The 19,713-nt window shown below is 41.1% G+C and overlaps 2 protein-coding genes across 3 annotated transcripts in view; both read right to left on the reverse strand.

Moving 5' to 3' along the window:
- F5 (coagulation factor V) overlaps nucleotides 1–7,188 on the reverse strand; it is a 61,835-nt gene extending 54,647 nt beyond the window's left edge. The window contains exons 1-2 of the mRNA XM_004589313.4: nucleotides 6,698–7,188; nucleotides 3,208–3,299 (exon numbers count right to left, since the gene is read on the reverse strand). Coding sequence (XP_004589370.2) covers nucleotides 3,208–3,299; nucleotides 6,698–6,855 — 250 coding nt within the window. The 5' untranslated portion in view covers nucleotides 6,856–7,188. The remainder of the gene's footprint in view (nucleotides 1–3,207; nucleotides 3,300–6,697) is intronic.
- A 2,530-nt stretch (nucleotides 7,189–9,718) lies between these two features.
- The window catches only part of SELP (selectin P), a 41,306-nt gene continuing 31,311 nt past the window's right edge, over nucleotides 9,719–19,713 (reverse strand). For both annotated transcript variants that reach the window (XM_058660611.1, XM_058660612.1), the window contains 5 exons: nucleotides 18,682–18,867; nucleotides 17,418–17,537; nucleotides 13,105–13,135; nucleotides 11,024–11,079; nucleotides 9,719–10,076 (listed from right to left, as the gene is read on the reverse strand). In XM_058660611.1, the coding sequence (XP_058516594.1) occupies nucleotides 11,025–11,079; nucleotides 13,105–13,135; nucleotides 17,418–17,537; nucleotides 18,682–18,867 (392 nt within the window). In that variant the 3' untranslated portion in view covers nucleotides 9,719–10,076; nucleotide 11,024. The remainder of the gene's footprint in view (nucleotides 10,077–11,023; nucleotides 11,080–13,104; nucleotides 13,136–17,417; nucleotides 17,538–18,681; nucleotides 18,868–19,713) is intronic.

Consider the following 19,713-nt stretch of genomic DNA (forward strand, 5'->3'; position numbering starts at 1 on the left):
CTGTTTGTTGCAAGAAAAGGTCTTAATGTGGTTCCTGATAGTCTGTGTGCCTCTCTAGCTACACTTTCTGCTGATGACTTCCTGGAAGTTTGTGTTCTGTTGCCTCTTCAGTTATGATTCTTCATTTGCCACCATGCTCTCTCACCTTTAAGTCTTTGTGTTACTTCCTTCATCTAAACTTTTCCTTCCTTCCCACCCCTGCAATGGAAATTCCATGATCCTTCTTTTTTTCCAGCTATCCACATAAAATAGGGAGTCTTTCTTGATTACTAACTGTCAGGTAGAGTGCCCGTGTCCTGCTATCGAATTCTCACTTAGTTCTTCCTTGTTACTGTACAGCGCAAAATATGTTTAAGTGAATGAGGAAAGGTGGATATATAGATATCTACAATACCAACATATGTGTGATGTAACAGAGGTATGATTTATAGCAGCAACAATAGCAACAATGCATTTGGCTCTGGAAGGCAGGGGTTAGCTTCAAGTACCGGAGGTGGACAGAATAGGGGAGCTTAATTCCACTGGCAGACAGCAGGAGTCAATAAAGACCCAGACAGGATCAGACCTCTGGTTTGGCAGAGTGAAAGCTGTGCTCATGGAGAAGCTTAGAAGCCTGGAGAGAGGGCCCTGTGTGATAGCCTAGTGGCTAAATCCTTGCCTTGCATGCTCCTGGATCCTGTATTGGTGCCAGCTTCTCCACTTCCCATGCAGTTCTCTGCTTGTGGCCTGGGAAAGCAGTAGTGGATGACCAAAGTCTTTGGACCCTGCTCTTGCATGGGAGACCTGGAAGAAGCTCCTGGCTTTAGATTGGCTCAGCTCTGGTAGTTGCGGCCACTTGGGGAGTGAACTCGTGGATGGAAGATCGTGGAAGATCTTGTTCTTTGTCTCTCCTTATATCCTCTGTCTGTAAATCTGCCTTTCCAATGAAAATAAATACATCTTTTTTAAAAAGAAGCAGCAGCAGCCTAGAAAGAGCAGACAAGGAAACTGAGCAGGAAAACCAGGGGAAGTAACACTATGGAAACAGATAAGAAGACAGAATTTGAACTACAATGCAGCAACGAGGTGGAGGAATCCACCATGGGGGAGGGCACGGGGAGAGGATGGGGGAATCCCAGAGCCTATGAAACTATGTCACATAATGCAATGTAATTAATAATAATAATAATAAAAAGAAGACAGGTTCAAGAAAAGAAAAAGCTAAATGTATCAGTAGTATCCAGTAGCAAAAGAACTGGGAAGGGATTGGCACTGTGGCACAGCAGGTAAAGCCAATGCCTGTGACTGGCATCACAGGAGCTGTGGTTGGGACCCTGATGTTCACGTGGGATGACTGGATGAAGTTCCAGGGCTCCTGGCTCCGGTCTGGCCTTGCTCCAGCCTTTGTGGCCATCTGGGGAGCAAACTAACAGATGGAAGATCACTTTTTCTCCCTCTCTCTGTCTAACTCTGCTTCAAATAAAGTGAGTATATTTTAATACTTAAAAAAAGAAAAAAAAAAACCTTTAAGGAAGCCATGTGCTCTGTCAGTCAGAGGTCACAAATGCTGTTCTTGAGGGTAATTTTAGTAGACTGGGTTCATCATCTAGTAGACAAGAAGGAATATCAGAGAAAGTGGAGAATGATACAGACTTCTCATATAGGAATTGGTAGTGAAGATAAGGATAGAAAAGAAAAAGTAGGCAGGGTAAGGGAAAGATTTGGTTGTTTTGTTTTGTTTTTTTTGTTTGTTTGTTTGTTTTTTTAGAGATGAGCCTGAACATGATTTGGTTTGGTTCAGTGTGGCTGTTGATTTCCAACTGAAGGAAAGATTCCATTCAACGAAAGCTGAAGATTCAAGGAGGTGAGAGAAGGCAGGGAAGAGTGGGCAAGACGGCAAAGGAGGGAGGCAATGGGCTGGTTTCCTGACACCTCGGGAGGTCTTTTTTGATGGTTTCCATATTGCTATGGAATGTGGTATCATAATTAAGACCCTGAATCCCATTTATCAAGAGATAGTAGAAGAGATTTTCCTTTAAAAAATGTGATGATTATGCACATTAAACAGAAAGTTGGACATTAGGGTAAAGCAGGTTTGGTATGCCAACATTCCACATTGCAGTGTTCATTCCAGTGTCCATTTCCGACCTCGCTTTCTGCTTCCGAGCCGTGGAGGCAGCAGATAATCTAGCCTAGTCCTGGCTGTGACAGGAAGTTGGGAAATGAACCAGTGAATAGAACACCTCTCTAGTTCTCATTCTGCCACAATGACTTTCACATAAATGAATGAATAAATAAATAAATAAATAAATAAATAAATATTTTTAGAAAATATTTTATGTATTTTTATTGGAAAGGGAGATTTATAGAGAGAAGGATATGAGGAGAGACAGAAAGATCTTCTGTTGCTGGTTCACTCCCCAAGTGGGCCCAACTGCTGGAGCTGATTCAATCTGAAGCCAGGAGCCTCCTCCAGGTCTCCCACGCGGGTGCAGAGGCCCAAATCCACGCGCCATCCTCTACTGCTTTCCCAGGCCATAAGCATGGAGCTGGATGCGAAATGGAGCAGCTGGAACACAAACTGGTGTTCATATGGGATCCCTGTGCGAGTAAGGTGAGGATTTAGTCATCGTGCCAGGCCGGTCAGTAAATAAATGCTAGAAAAATAAGTAGGTGAGTAAATGGGAAGAGAGTTGCAAACAGATCAGTCACATGCAGTCCGTTTTAATGAATCTAGGGGGCCCATGCAAACAAAAGCTAAATTTCTTTAGGCACACCTGTATTCATTGAACTGAACCATAAGCCACAGCAAGGCAGACTAGAAGCTTGCCTTCTGCACTCTGGAATCCACAACATATAGTTCAATGCCCAGCTCATAGCAAAGTGTATAATTATAATTTGTTCCATGAGTTAAAAAACGCAACATCTTCAAAGTTATGTTGAACCCTTTTAATCAAGGTTAAAATCAAAGTCACCTGCTTGAACTTGTTACCTGTGCACACTTTCATAGGGCCCCGTTCTCAGTAGGGCCTCCTGATTCTTTTAAAGTTTGCTACCATTTTTTTTTAAGTTCTCAGAAATGTGAACAAAGGGTTCCACATGAAATATAGCTTGCACTGATGAAAAATAACATTAACACATTTCGATGAAATATCACTAAATACATACCTTAGATAAAATTGTCTATACAATTCATATTTAAAGTTGAAAAATGAATGTTAGGCTTACCTGAAATACTAGATTGTGGCTTTTCTTTCTTAAAATATGCTTCATACTCTCTGTAGACTATTTTCTTAAAGGAAGTTGGAGAAGAATTCAAACTAGAAATAAAATGCAAAGCTAATTCGAAGGTATATATGACCCCTACAAACATAAAAGCAGAGCTTTCAAACCTTCAAATATCTAGTAAAATGATCATATATTTATTATAATTCAGAAACCAAAGGTTTTTACAGTAACCAAAGTAGCTTTCAGTGTCTAAAACATAATCTGTCAGGATTATTTCACAATTACTAGCTAATTTTTAAAATCTATTTTACTTGTTTGAAAAACAGAGGGGGAAAGAGAGTGAGAGGTCTTACATCTGTTGGGTCATTGGTCCTAATGGCCATAGCAGCTAGGACTGGGCCAGGCTGAAGCCAGGAAATTGGAGCTTCTTTGTTGCTTCCCATCTCCATGCAGGGACCAAAGCAGCTGAGCCAGTGTTTTCCCAGGCACAAAAGCAGCCCTGGCTAGGACTCAAATCGGTGCGTGCGTAGGAATGCAGATTTGTAGGCAGCAGCTTCACCAACTATGCCACAACACTAGCCCCTAGACTATTTAAGATTATGGTGCAAAACCAAACTTTACATTTAAGTGTTGAATGATTGAAAATAGGACCAAATCTTCCAAGGATAAATATGCAGGGCTCACTTTTGGTGTCACAGTGAAGGCATCATTTGGGATGCCTGCATCCCACATCAGAGTCTCTCAATTAGTGTCTTTTTTCCAATTTCCAACCCTGTCTTCCTGGCAATGTTCACTCCAGGGGATAGAATGTGATGACTCAAGTATCTTGGATTGTTAACACCTATGTGGGAGACAAGGCTGAATTATGGCCTCCTGGCTTGATCCTGACTCTACCCTCACTGTGTTTGGGAACTAAACCAGGATACATGGAAGATCTCTTTTCTCTCTCTCTCTCGGCTTTTTCAATAAATGAAAAGTAAATAAATTTAAAAAGTTAAATCAAAGTGGAACTCTTCAGCTAACCTAATCAAACACATCTTTTAAACAATTTTTAGGCTTTCAGATGAAAAATATACATATATATTTATTTTTATGGAATAGGCAGATTTTGCAGAAAGAAGGAGAAACGGGAAGATCTTCAATTCACTGGTTCACTCCCCCAAAATTGCCTCAAAGGCTGGAGCTGAGTTGACCGAAAGCAAGGAGCCAGGAGCTTTTCTTAGGTCTCCCACACACGTGCAGATCCCAAGGCTTTGGGCCATCCTCTAGTGCTTTCCGAGGCCCCAAGCAGGGAGATGGATGGGAAGTGGAGCAATTGAAACACAAACTCACACCCATATGCAATTCTGGTGCTTGTGAAAGGATCATTAGCCAATTAAGCCATCACACCAGGCCTTCACACACAGTACTAAGCTGCTAAGCAACACTGCAAACTAATATCAGCTGGCAGTAGTGTGTTTCTAGTTTAGAAGTTGGAGTAAGAATAAGTTGGATTAGAGTAAGAACTGGGAAATTTATATTGGAACCAAACAACCAAAAGGTGTGTTGGATTAGAGTAAGAACTGGGAAATTTATATTGGAACCAAACAACCAAAAGGTGTGTCAACATAGCTGATAAATGCTGATGTAGTTAATAAATGGCAGAACTGAGATATTAAAAGATTGAACTGAGGTGCGCATTTGGGCAGCTGGGTGGAACAACCAAACTCTATATTGGATTGCTTTGGTTCAAATCTCGTCTCCATTCCTGATACCGACTTCCTGCTGACTCACACCCTTTCAGGGAGCAGGTGATGTCAACGCGGTTCAGTACCTGCTACCAACATCAGAGACCCTGATGGAGTTCCGAGCCTCTGGCTTCAGGTGAACCCAGCCCCAGGCATTGCAGGCACATGGGGGAGTCACACAGTGACTAGGAACTACAACTCTCTCTGCCTCTCAAATAAGTAAAGCATAATATAAAAAGACAAAAAGGATTAAAGCATCATTTCGTCTCCCCACCAGCAAACGTGACCCTAATAACTGTTGTTGTCTTCTCTGCCTTTAGGTTGCAGGGAGTTCAGGATCCTGACCACAGTAACGTATTTCACAGAAAGGACAGAAGCCACTGAAGGCCAACTTCCTCCCGCTGGGGCCTTTTGTCAGGGCTTCCCTGAACATTCCTCTCTAATCAGAGGAAGCCGCAGGATGCCCTGAATAGAACTGTGGTGCTTGTGTTTCAGAGTCCACCTTTACTGTTCACCCTGCATGTCTGCCACTCTGCTGCCTTTGACCTGCCTCTCCAACTCCACCTAGACACAGAGCATGGCTACAGAAAACAAGCAGCCAAGTTGCTGTACTCAGCAGCAGGCAAGGCTGGCATTGGAAAGACTGTCATTTGCATCGGGGATTTGATTAAAATAAAATCAGTTAACATAAGTTTTACCTAGATTGTCACTTTGAAATGCAATGATAGAAACACTTTTTTTTTTTTAAAGGAGCGATTCCCTCTTATTCTAAGACCAGAGTGGCATGTAACACCTTCAACATAAGCCAGGTATGATCAAATGTTGAAAGGGTTAATGCTATGCAATGACAGATACAAAATATTGCATTCCTTCCTGACTGCCTGGTTTTGTAATTTTTAAGAGGAACAAAGCTTTCACAATCACTTAAACAGTGTTGTTATGTAAAAAATGAGTCACGCTGAGAGGTTTACTACTTAAACAATGTAACTAGTTAAAAAACATTGAATACATACACTGTGCTCTATTTAATTTCTGGAAAGTGTTTATTTGCCCCTTAGATTAGAAAAAAAGTAATTTAAATGGAAAGATTCTTTCATATCAGTTAAACCTCCTCTCATTTACATATGCCTCTAGATGGTGACCACACCAAACAGCCAGGATAAACCATACCCCAGGGAGTGATTAAGAGTTAAAGAATGAAGTCTGAAGTCACTTTGAGCAGTACAGGTGAGTCAGATGGGAAGTAGGGAAAACGTGAAAGTATCAAACTGATGCATTTCCATCGACTGATAATATTTTGACAGCCATAAGAAAGCAACAGAATACAATGATTTCTTAAAGTTCAAGCTGCACACTTCAGTCTTAGAAGATGCAGTTATTCAGGAAAAGTAACAAATACGTAACCTGAAGTTTTATAAAAATATTTGACACTAAAATCAGCAGAACATTGCTTGGAGACCAATAAAGGAACCAGGGACACTTTGAATCAATCAATATATTAAACCAACAACCAAATGTGCTGGCAAATCTGTGTTAAAAAACAAGCTCTTGAGAGCAGCATGTAACTGATCAAATGGAGTATGCTCTATATCCTCAGAGTAATAACTATTTTATTGGAGGCAAAATTAGCATCCACTATGAATTGCATTTACCTACCTAAAATCTTTTTAAAGCCATTTTAAGCCACTTGATTCATCTAAATATATTTTTACTAAAAATGATTTTCTCTATTGAAGCCCCAGCAGATACCAGACCTGAGTTACCTTAGGTTTGTGAGCTCAGGACGGTAGCTCCAGCTGATGTGCTGAGCAGCCACGTAGAACTGCCTTAGCTGTGCCGCTTCAGTCCCTTGGCTGCCCCAGCCTGCCCAGCTGGTGCCCAGGACCAGCAGGGCCCAGAGATGTGGGCAGCCTGGCATCATGATTCCTTTCCTGAGGCTGCTGACTACCCCAGCAGGACCCAAACAGGGCTTGCCTAGCAGCCCACTGTGTCCTGCGCTGAGCCGTCCACACTGCAGGGAGCTCAAGGGGCTGTGGGTGGCAGCATCCTCTCGCCTAGCAGCATCTGGCTCACTGTCCCTCCCCACTTCCTGGGCCTTTCCGGCTAAAGCCTGAGGTCACTGCCCTGTTGACAAGAGGAATTTATTTGAGACAGCAACCAGCTTAGTGACTGTTTTACTACGAGTGAAGCAAGGGCAGAGAGCAGACATTTTGGCAGACAAGACAATAATCCCACGTGCTTGGACAAAGCTCTGCTCCTCCTCTGGTACCTACCTCCCACCCCTGGGGCAGGAGCCAGCCACCACCTGTCCCCAACCCCCTACACCCTTCATCACATCCCTCTAAAGTGAAGAAAAAGATACTGTGCCCTGCTCCTAGGTGGTGACAAAAGGGACATCGCTGTGAATTTATTTTGCTGCCTGCCTGTGCTATGTCTTCTGTCTTGAAAGATCTGGTGGCTTCCCATTGCCGTAAATTGCGCTGTGGATGGAGGAGCTGAGAATGATGAGATCTGTCGCACTGTGTTGACTTGTTGTGGGCTCCCTGTATCTGCTGCCCTCAAGTTTCTCTCAGGCTTTAGATTGTAATGCAAATGCTCCAAAACAGTGCATCAGCTTCTTGACAGTCCGCTTCCCTCTCAACACCATCTTCTATGTCCTTGGCTGATTTTATTCTGTCAACTTAAAATACCCATTCTCTTTTTCTTTGTCATTCTTTGATGTTCATTGTTCTGTTTTCCTTGATTCTGGGCTCAAAAATGATGTTTCCATTTTATGGACTCTTATAACACCATTCAAATTATGTACTCATGTTGAATATACTATATCAGTTTATGTGAGTAATCTACCCCTGCTAGATTGTAAGTTATTTAAAAATAGGAACAATTCCTCATACTTCTGTATTGTCAACATTGGTGGTTCCCAAAGTTGACAACCATAAAGATACCCTAGGGAGGGGCAGGTGTTTGGCACAACACTGAGACCCCACTTGTGACACTCTCTTGGGTTCAAGTTCCAGCCCCATTTTTGATTTCATATTCCTGCCAGTGTGCACACTGGGGAGTAACAGGTAAAACCGCAAGTGCTCGGGACCCTGTCTCCCATGGGGGAAGCTCAGATTGAATTCCACGCCCCTAGATTTGCCCTCTGCCTCATATCCTGGGCTAGGAAATGTCTCTCTCTCTCTCTCTTTCTCTCTCTCTCTCTGTCACCCTCTGTGTGTGTGTGACTTCGTACCTTTCAAATAAATCACTACTTTTAAAAAAGCTTCCCAGAGAACTTTGCCAAGATGCAGATTATGACTTAGGGAACAGATAAGGCTGCGACCTTCAACCTACTTGCCTAACAACTGACACGGCTATGGGCAGTATGTCAGAAAAACCTTTAAAAGGCCCCGTGTCAGTGTCCAATCTACTATCTTAACCATTAGACCAATGACTCCACTCTCAAGAAGTTATTTTAAACACTTTTAAAAGATGTATTTATTTGAAAGGCGAAGTGGCAGATGCAGGGAGACCCCTCCATGGTAGCAGAAGATCCCTGTGTACTGAGCATCTTCTAGGCACCATTATTATACTCATTAGCATGTTCCCCATAGAAAAGTGCAGTTAATGATCTATACTTTTAAAATCGGATTACTGACTCTTAGAAGGAAACTACAAAAAAGAAACATTGCATGTCTCAGGAAGATAACAAGTCTCTGGGGTTGTAAACATTTCTAGAAAACAACAGGAATTCCATCTGTGCCGATTATAATGATGTGATTGCATTAACAGCGTAAATAAAAAAATTGTTAAAATTTCCAGCAACATCAAAAAAGGTCATGTGTCCCTAAATTCTAAGGTTACAACCAAATTTTCTGCATGAGTGTTGTAATATTTGGTTAGACTACTTTGCCATTTTTATTTATGTTCTTTTTTTTTAAAGATTTATTTATTCTTATTGCAAAGTCAGATATACAGAGAGGAGGAGAGACAGAGGAAGATCTTCCGTCTGATGATTCACTCCCCAAGTGACCACAATAGCCGATGCTGTGCCGATCCAAATCCAGGAACCAGGAACCTCCTCTCAGTCTCCCATGCGGGTGCAGGGTCCAAGGCTTTGGGCCGTCCTCAACTGCTTTCCCAGGCCACAAGCAGGGAGCTGGATGGGAAGTGGAGCTGCCAGGATTAGAACCGACACCCATATGTGATCCTGGTGTGTTCAAAGTGAGGAATTTAGCCACTAGGCCACCGTGCAGTACCCTACTTGTGTTCTTAATTTTGTGTATCAAAGCTATAAGAAAATATTATTGCAGCTATAATTATATTGTTTGATTTGTAATTTTTTGTGTGAGTTCTTAATAAGCACAATTTAGTTTTCAGTGACCTATTTACTAAATGTGTCTTTTGAGGAACACATCAAAATGCATCCGTTCTTCCTTGCAGAATATGATCGTAATTAAGAACTTCCCTACTTCTCTTTCTCTTGGGATAACGTTGTAGGATGTGTTTGCTCACTTGCTGACAACTTCAACATGTATTGAATTGATGGTGAACAGAGTCACACTGAAGGTGTTATTGAATAAAACTCTAATAAAGGAAAAAAATAGATAAGGGAAACATTTTGTTTATACATTTTAGTGCTGGTCTCCACATTTGATGCACTGACCAATGTCTTGATTCTTGGTCTTCCATAGTTTCTGGTACCCATTAGAGGCATTCCTGGGAGGTCCCAGGAGAATCCACAGAAATCCCTCCAAGTTAGGAGAGCACTTGTCTTCTGACAGCACTCTAAAGAATAGTCCAAGAATAAAGATTTGGTGATATTGCTCTTCAGCCTGTCTTCTAGTGATTCGGATGCTCCAGGCTTTGCCAAAGTCCACCAACCACTACAGAGACATTTGCCTTGGCTTCGGAGGCTTTGCTGGAGGAAGAGGAGAAGTGGAATAGAAAAGGGGTGGTGGGTGGAGAGCTTGGGAACGTGGTCAAATCCTTCTGCTCTGACTCAGAGCTAATCTAAAGGAAATGCCATGTCCTTCATTCACAAGTATTTACAGAAAGCTGCGACAAACACATTACAGTTAAAGTCAAGTCTGGCAGGAAACCCAATGTTCATAAACAGGAACCTGTGGAGGTTGAGCGAGATGACTAGAAGAACGGTCCCTGAAAATGAGATGCGAGAAATGAAAACAGTTATGTTTTCCTCAAAATATAAAATAAGGGGATCTCATGTCATATGTATCCTCTGAAGCTCATATGATCCTCTTTGCAGATTACAAATACTATGCCATAAGTATATTGTTCATAGCAAATTCAACCCTCACTGAGCTTTTTAGAAAATAGAAAGCATCAGACTTTTTTTTTTTTTTTTTTTTTTTTTTTTTGCTTTCCCTGGCAAGTATTGACTACATTAAAGTTTGGTTGAATTTTTTGGTTGAATTTTTTTTTCCCTGGCAAGTATTGACTACATTAAAGAGGATTGACTACATTAAAGTTTGGTTGAATTTTCCCAGCAGTCCTAATTTCTGCCTCTCCTGCAAGGACAAAGTGACGATGCCACTTAGCAACCTTTAATGGGAAGGTACTACATCCTGAGACCGCTTAGGACATAGAATATTTCTATCGCGGAAGGGGTGGAAACCCTGATATGAATTTATTCTCTGATCTGATATCTGCCTTTTACTACCAGTACTATGTTCTTCATGGTCTGAAAACGTAAGACATACTTAAAATTTAATACAAGCTTTATATTCTTCCATTTCTCCTTACTGACCTGTTTTTTTTAAAATATCTTTGAAGTGAGTGGTTATCTTAATAATTAGAACTGCCTGCATCACATGTTGGGTGTCTGGGTTTGGCGCCTATCTCAGGCATCCCATTCAAGCTTCCTGCTCACACAGGTCCTCAGAAGCAGCAATCAAGTAATTTTTCTGTGATGAATGTGGGAGGCTTGGCTTGAGTTAATGCTCCTGGGTCATCCCTGGCACTGCTCTAACTATTGCAAGTATTTGGGAAGCGAACCAGCCAGTACCAGAGAGCTCTCTCTCTCTCTTCCTCTCTTTCTCTAATAAATAAAGTTTTACAAATTTAAAATCTTCACAGTAACTTACCTTAAGAACTCTGGTCAAAGGCAGCATTTGTAAAAACTCCATATGTTCCTAGGTGACTGTAGAACAGAAACACTAGAGTGATTGCTAAAGAATAATTGATTCTCAGTAAAATGGATAATCAAATACTACCTCCCATAACCATGGATCACTGCCCCATCCTGCAAATTTTGCTATAAACAGGAGTGAAAAGGGCTAGCACAGTGACTCAACATGATAGGCCCCCGCCTACTGGTACCGGCATCACATGTGGACGCTGATTCATGTTCCAGCTGCTCCACTTCCAATCCAGTTCCCTGCTTAGGGACTGAAAGATCAATGGAGAGTGGCTCAAGTCCTTGGGACCCTGCACTCATGTGGGAAACCCAAAGGAAGCTCTTGGATTCTGGCTTCAGATCAACTAAGCTCCTGACATTTGGGAAATGAACCAACAGATGGAAGATTCTTTCTCTTTTAAAGAAAGGATTGATTTATTTTTATTGCAAAGTCAGATAAACAGAGAGGAAGATCTTCTGGTCAATAATTCACTCCCCAAGTGACCACAGTGGCTGGAGCTAAGTCAATCTGAAGCCAGGAGCCATGAACTTCTTCTGGCTCTCCCACGTGGGTGCAGGGTCCCAAGGCTGTGAGCTGTCCTTGACTGCTTTCCCAGGTCACAAACATGGAACTGGATGGGAAGCTGGGCTGCTGGGATTAGAACCGGCGCCCACATGGGAACCCGGGCAAGTTCAAGGCCAGGACTTTAGCTGCTAGGCCACTGCGCCGGGCCCTCTTTCTCTTTTTTCACCCTTTTTTAAAAAGATTTATTTTTTTATCGGAAAGTCAGATTTACAGAGAGAAGGAGAGACAGAGAGAAAGAATTTCTGTCTGCTGTTCATTTCCCAAGCAGCCACAGCAGCTGGAACTGGGCCGATCTGAAGCCAGGAGCTTCTTCTTTGTCTCCTACGTGGATACAGGGTCCCATGGCTTTGGGCAATCCTCTAATGACTCCCCAGGAGTTGGAAGGAAAGTGGAACAGCTGGGACACAAATCCGGACCCCATATGGGGTCCCTGCACATACAAGATGAGGACTTTAACTGCTAGGCTACTGTGCCTGGCCTGGAAGAGTCTTTCTTTTCCTTTTTTTTCTCTCTCTCTCTCCTTCTCTCTATCAATGTGCCTTTTCAATAAATAAATCTTCATAAAAGGCAAGAAAAGCATATGCTAAAGCAATTATCAGAATCCTGCTTAACAGCTCTGGGTGATTCTCATTGCCATACTTTACGTATGAAATACCTGCTGTGTCCTCTAGGGGGCTTCAGTTTCTTCTGTGAGAAGACATGCAAAATTCTCAGCATTGACGTTTGGTACTCTAGCAATAATTTTCAAAGAATGACAGCATTGACCCTAAAGGTGCTTTTGGTATTAATAATAACCAGGAGTTCTGTTAATATGTAGTGGGCATGGTCAGCAGTGGTGGATGTCCAAATAAGAAGAGCACACAAATAAATCGTCCTATACTACATGTAACCTTGGAGTGTATACTCAACATTCACACGGAAGTGGATTAAAAACCTCTGAGTTTGCAACTTCACTAATTCACATAGAAATAATCTGTTTGGCGTTATGTATAGCACAATCGGCATGTAAATAAAGGAATGTTATAATAGCCCTCTTGAATCATTGTCCTGAATTTGGATAATGACGTGGGCATTGGCCATATCTCTGGTTCCACTGGCTGGAAGCAGCCTAACCTGCGTGGCTAGGAACTTCATTGTGAATCTACGAGAAGTTACTAGCTTCTGATGGCGTCATGACACCTGTTAATGCAGCCTACAATGTTTAGCATTTTGTCTGGATTATTTATTACTTATTGCCACTTCCCTTTTACAGTATTCCTTGAGATTATAATAAACACATTTGTTGATTTAAAAAATTATGCAGATAGGATATATTGTCTGTGTTACTTAAAACCAGGAAAGAGGGTGTTACCAAATATTTTTTGTAAAAAGGACATGGGCTTTGCCCTTTTTATCATTCTGGCTTAGTACGTCAGAAGGTCAAATCAGCAAAATTTACCCCAAAATGAGCAATTTCAACTTACCTATGAGGGGTCAAGGGGCTTTTTCCTTCATCTGAAACAATCGAGAAATAATGAGTCATTAGTGATAGAAATTATTAGACATAATGACCTTCAGACAGGTGAGCTCCCAAAGGTAGGGCCTATTTCATGCTAAAGCAAACATCTGACAGTCTTTCCATCTTCTTTCTCTGATAAAAATCTCTTTGTACCCCTGGGTCCTCAGCCTCGTGGAGATGTATTCTATATCTGTTTTAGTTCAGTTTTTGTTTGTTTTTTCTTTTGCCTCGTTTTGTTCTCTTCTTCATCTGTTAGTTCTTTTTTTTTTTTTTTTAAGATTTTATTATTATTGGAAAGCCGGATATACAGAGAGGAGGAGAGACAGAGAGGAAGATCTTCCATCCGATGTTTCACTCCCCAAGTGAGCCGCAACGGGCTGGCGCTGCACTGATTCAATGCCGGGAACCAGGAACCTCTTCCGGGTCTCCCACGTGGGTGCAGGGTCCCAATGCATTGGGCCATCCTCGACTGCTTTCCCAGGCCACAAGCAGGGAGCTGGATGGAAAGTGGAGCTGCAGGGATTAGAACCGGCGCCCATATGGGATCCTGGTGCATTCAAAGCGGAGGCTTTTAGCCGCTAGGCCACGCCACCTGGCCCATCTGTTAGTTCTTACAACCCATTTCTTTGGCATTTGAGGGTGTTGTAACTGGTATTATACTCCCTCAAGCATCAGCTAGACAAACTAATTCTATAAACAGATCTGTATCAACACAACACTGTTTTCCTTTGTTAGTAACATGTATGATCCGGAACCTTCTATCTTAACCCAAACAACAGACTCTGATCCTTGAAACTTTAGACATAGTTATTGCCTGATGATCATCCGACAAGTAGATAAAACAGGGTAAAAGCATCTTATAGTCATCAATGAGTTTAATAAATATTAGACTACATGAAACGAATGAATACATTTTCCAGGTGATTATTCAGCTTCAATGTGAGAATGGTATGTACTTTGAGTTTGCAGGATCAGAACGCAATATGTATCATTTCCAATTATTTGATCACAGGATACTGGGAAATGTGAATCCAAGTTTGGATAATCCCAGGAAAATATTTATTCCCAATAAATCCATTTATTTCTAAAATTCTACAAGGAAGTCTGGCTGCTGGTACTTCTTCAGTATGCAGGGAGTTGCCCAGAAATTCTCAAAGAACGTGTTAGGGGACAGGAGTAGTTTGATTCCTACATGATTGTGGGAATTTTCATTTGTGTCTTAGCAGATCTTCCCTCTATCCTTTGTTAGGATCAAAACAAATTGTACATGGTGACTTTGTTGCAATTCTTGGTCCATCTCTGGCATCACCCACTTACAGGACAACATAAAAAGGAACTGTGGTAAAATACTCTCGATGCAGTGGTGGCTCTGCACACGGAGGAAGGGGAAGAAGAGAGAACAAGCGGTATGCCACAAGCTGTGGGAAACAGATGCTGAAACCCCTCAATTCAACGAGAACTCCATCATGTATTTTAACTTGGACATTTTCACTTACCTGGCCTTGGGCATTTATTTTCCAGGAGTTATCACCAAGAGTCCCACTAGTTTATAATCAAAGATTTGTGAAACTATGGGCATGGGCAGCATAAATGTCCTATCAGCTAAGGAAGGGTGTTTCAACCTTATGAGAGGTTTTGATTGGGATCACGTTGAGTTTGTATATTACTCTTGGTAATATGGACATTTTAATGATGCTGATTCTGCTGATCCAGGAACACGGTAATCTTCTCCATCTTTTAATGATTTCTTCTATTTCTTTTTTTCTTAATGTTTTATAGTTTTCATCAAATAGAGGTCTTCCATGTATTTGGTTACATTAATCCCTAGGTATTTAAGTTTCCTCTTTGCTATTTTAAAAGGGACTGTACATTCTTCTCAGAAATAGGAAAGATACAAAAGTTTATTTGGAAGCATAAGAGACCACCAATAGTTAAAGCTATCCAGAAAAATAAAAATCAAGCTGTAAGAATCACAGTTCCAGGCCTCGAGACATACTACAGGAAAATGGTCATTAAAACAGTCTGGTATTGTACAAAAAGAGAGAAGATCAATGGAACAGAATAGAAACCCCAGAAGGGAGCCCACACATCTATAGACAAGTCATCTTTGACAAGAAAACTGAAAACAATCCAGGGAAAAAAGCCTGGTTTCATCCACAAATGCTGTTAGGACAGGTGGTTAGCAGTCTGTAAAAGTAAGAAGTAAGACCCTCACCTGTCACCTTATATAAAAATCAGCTGTAAATGGATCAAAGACCTAAATCTATACTCAGAAACCATCAAATTATTAGAGGAAAATATAGGAAGCATTCTCCAAGATATAGGAACAGGGAAAGACTTCTTGCAAAAGCCAGCAAAAGCACAGGCAGTCAAAGACAAAACAAATGGGACTACATCAAACTAAAAAGCTTCTGTACAGCAAAGGAAACAATTGACAAAGTGAAGAAGCAACCAACAGAACTGGAGAAATCTTTGCACACTACAAAACTGATCAGCAACTAATATTCAAGATTTAAAAGACCTTCAGAAACTCAGCAACAGCAAAACAAACAACCCTGTGAAAAATGGGCAAAAGAAATGAACAGACATTTTTCAAAAGAACAGGTTCAAATGGCTAACAGACATATGAAAAGATGCTCAGGCTCCCTAGCCATCAGGGAGACACAAATGAAAACCACATTGAGCTTAAATCTAACTTGAGTGAGGTTGGCCTACACTGAGAACTCTACTAACAACACCTGCTGGTGTGGATGTGGGGAGAAACGTACGCTCTTTTACTGTTGGTGGAAGTGTACGCTAGTATAACCACTTAAAGAACTGCAAATAAACCTGCCATAGGACCCAGCTATCCCACTGCTGGGAATATACCCAAAGGAAATGAAATCTGCATATGAGAAAGACATCTGTGATCCTATATTTACAGCAACACAATCCACAACCCAGATGCCTGTTGAAAGAGAAGTGGATAAAGAAACTGTGGTACATTTACTCCATGGGATACTACTCAGCCGTTAAAAAGAATAAAACTCTACCATTTGCAATGAAATGGCCTTAACTAGAGACCCTTATGCTCAGCGAAACCTGTTAATTCCAAAAGGACAAAAATCATATCTTCTTTCTGATATAAGGCAACCTTTCTTGCAAATTCCAAGATGAATAATTTTTTCATTACTGTTTTTGGTACAACTCGTGGGTTTTGATATTGTTTTTACTTTCACTTCTTCAAAATAGTTTCTTTTCTCTTATTAAATATTTCATTGACTCATAAGTCTTATAGTAGCATCATTTCCTCCAAGGATGCTTTTTTCTTTCCTTTTTCACATTGGTTTTTTCACATCAACACGTTGGTTATTCAGTAACATGTTATTTAACTTACGCTGTTGTAAATTTTTTAAGACTTCATTCCTGTTGCTGATTTTTTATGGCTTTTCATTTAAGGGAATGTATGGTAGTTGTATAATACAGATTATCCTATCCAGATGTGACGATACAATGTAGTATGCATCTCTACTTCCAAATCAAAGATGAACTCCCAATGAAACTGTTGGATATATCTTAACAATAGGCTCCTGGACTGTCTGCCATTGTCTGTACCTACTGTGTCAGGATACACTTAAATAACAGGATGATGGACTTATGACTGCTTATGAAGGACTATCCTATTGTAATAATATGGGGAAAATCAGTTGGGGGAGGGAAACTGGGGAGGGAGTAAGGGAAATCCCAGAAGCTATGGACTTGCATCATAAAATTAAAAACAAAAGAAGTAGAAAAACCTTAATAGAGGGGCTACTCTTTTCTTTCGTTCCTAAGCTAAAATTTCTCTATGACTAAAAGTTCTTTTTTCCCCATACCAAATTTTTGTTCTTTTGTATACTTTTGTGCTTAAATCCTGCAGGAACTCTATAAATTTCACTGCAGGTCACTGGTAAAGCAGCTTTTGCCGCCTCCTTAAGTTCCGTTTGATGTAGATATGATGGGCTACCAAAGCTGCCTCTCCCAGGGTCCACTCGAGTACGAAGCTAGAGTCAGAAGACGGAGTCAAGCACTGACCTCTGATACTCTGACATGGATATCCTAAATGGCCTCTTAAAAGCTCAAACAAGTTCATTGCCTTTGTATCGTCACTGGTGATTCTGATTGGGCACTCAGTGCCTTAGATAACTTGCCTTGTTTTATTTTTAAGAGACTATTTTCAAGCATATACTGAATATCTGTTTTCACTGCCACACCCTATCACATGAAAAGAAGAAAGCAAGCAGAGTGTTTCTTATTTACCTTTCTGTCTGAAACGCTTTCTTAGTAGAGCCAGGAGTGTTCCAGCCGTTGCCAAGCCAGCTAGAGATGCCACCCCTCCACCAATGTACGTGAGAGCTTCCTGAACAGTCAGCGACCCTGCTGTAACACAAACACACACATAAACCTGTAAGACATAACAAGCGAACTTTGGAAGAGATCAGCCATTTCCCTCTGAGATGTGAGATCAGGTGGCATCATCACAGAACCTAGCAGTGAGGACAACCTGGCATGAAAGAAAATCGAGACATCAATCCAGTGGAACAGAATAGGCATCTGGATCCAATTTTAATTTCAAAGCTGAATTATCAAGTGCCATTTCCAAATCTGTCAAGTTAAGGGCCTGATACACGGAATTAAGTTGTAGGGGCCAAAAGTCTACATATGATAGCTTGGACAAATCAAATAAACCATGGTAGTTATTTTGGTAATTAAAAAATAAGTTACTCAATAAAAAGTGTTCATAACCAGCTTCTAGGAAGGAGATGAAGAGTAAGGGGTGGGACGAGACACACAAACCAGCACGTGAATAAGTGCAGATTGTGGTGTTCGTAGAGATGAGTGGTATACAAACCTCTTCTAAGATAAGTTAGGAATCTTCCTGAAGTAACTAACTCCCCATTTAGAAAAGAGAGATTATAAGGAAATTAAAGGATTCAGTTCACAAATCTAAATGCTGAGAAAGGAATGGTGCTTGGCTAAATTTTGTTCTCATTGCCACTTACAAGGCAATGAGAGTATTCCTGACCCATTGTGAAACATTTATTAAGAATGGAACTACTCCAGTGATGCGAAACAGAACCACTTAAGGAATAGGCATAAAATAAATAATGATTTGGGTTTTTTTTTCCACATTAAGGTGACTTCCTAAATGATATATACATGTTCTTAAGATTTGTTTATTTTTATTGCAAAATTAGATATACAGAGAGGAGGAGAGACAGAGAGGAAGATCTTTTGTGTATTGTTTCACTCCCGAAGCCGCTGCAATGGCTGGAGCTGAGCCAATATAATGCTAACAGCCCAGAGCCTCTTCCGGATTTTCCACGCGGGTGCAGGGTCCCAGGGTCCCAGGGTCCCAAGGCTTTGAGCCATCCTCCACTGCCTTCCCAGGCCACAAGCAGGGAGCTGGATGGGAAGTGGATAAGATCCAGCGCCCATATGGGATCCCTGCACGTTCCAGGCGAGGACTTTAGCCACTAGACTATCGCACCGGGCCTTCCTAAATGATATTTTAAAAATGTACCTTGGCAAGTTGGTGTGGGCGCTGACCATTGACCATTCTCTTGGCATTCTGCTCTCGCTGAGCCATTTAGTAACTGACCCTTTGGGCAATGGAAGGTGCAGGTTGATCCAAAGCTGAATTTCCCCCAAGGAGTGGAGCAGTTCATCTCTCCCGGCTTATCAATGTGCAGTGCCGAACATGTGACAGCTACATAACAAAAGGATGAAGAAGAAACACATATGTAGTGGCAAAAAGATCATGGGTCTTCCTTGTGTTCTAACTTACATTTTCATAAATGAGACATAATATATAAGTTCATACAGGGCGATGAGCAGTACTCAACACTACTCTTTCACTATCACAAGAGGTAAAATAGCCACTCCAAGAATGTGAGCCAAAGAATGAGGAAGAACGTTTGCTCATAGATTGGCAATCTTCCCTACAAAACCACAATCCACACAACTTTGCTTCTTACAAATAATCTTGTTATTGTTCTAAATGTCCTTATCATTACATTGGTGATTGTCACGTTGACATATGTGTATGAAAATGCTTAACCAAACATGGAAAATTTGAAAAAAAAAGACACCATCATCTTCCTTTATATTTAAAGAAATTTCAGGTTACTTCTCAAATTTATATGTGGGAAACTAAAGAATTAACTAAGAGTGTTACATTTAGGAGAAATAAAGATTATTCAGCAAGAATTACATTTGCAAAGTTCTGACAGTACTTTGTAGACAATAGAACGATGAAACAGAGATGGAATGTAACGCTTCTTGCCTAAGGTGACAGCTCTCTAAGACACTGCTCTACGTGATTAACAGAGCTGAAACTCGTGTTTCACACTCACATGGCTTCAAGTTTCCCATTCTTGCTGTTCTGAAACATTGTGCACCTCTCCACATGCTTGTCTTTTAGGTCTTTGAGTACCAGGACATTGGGTCATAACATGAGGGAGGGCAGAGGTAACATACCTGCTGTACATTACTTCCAAATGACAGTGCTGTGTGTTCATGGGTTTTAACATCCTTCAGGAGCTGTTGGGTTAGG

The sequence above is a fragment of the Ochotona princeps genome, chromosome 2, assembly GCF_030435755.1.
Source record: "Ochotona princeps isolate mOchPri1 chromosome 2, mOchPri1.hap1, whole genome shotgun sequence".
In the NCBI taxonomy this organism is placed as follows: Eukaryota; Metazoa; Chordata; class Mammalia; order Lagomorpha; family Ochotonidae; genus Ochotona; species Ochotona princeps.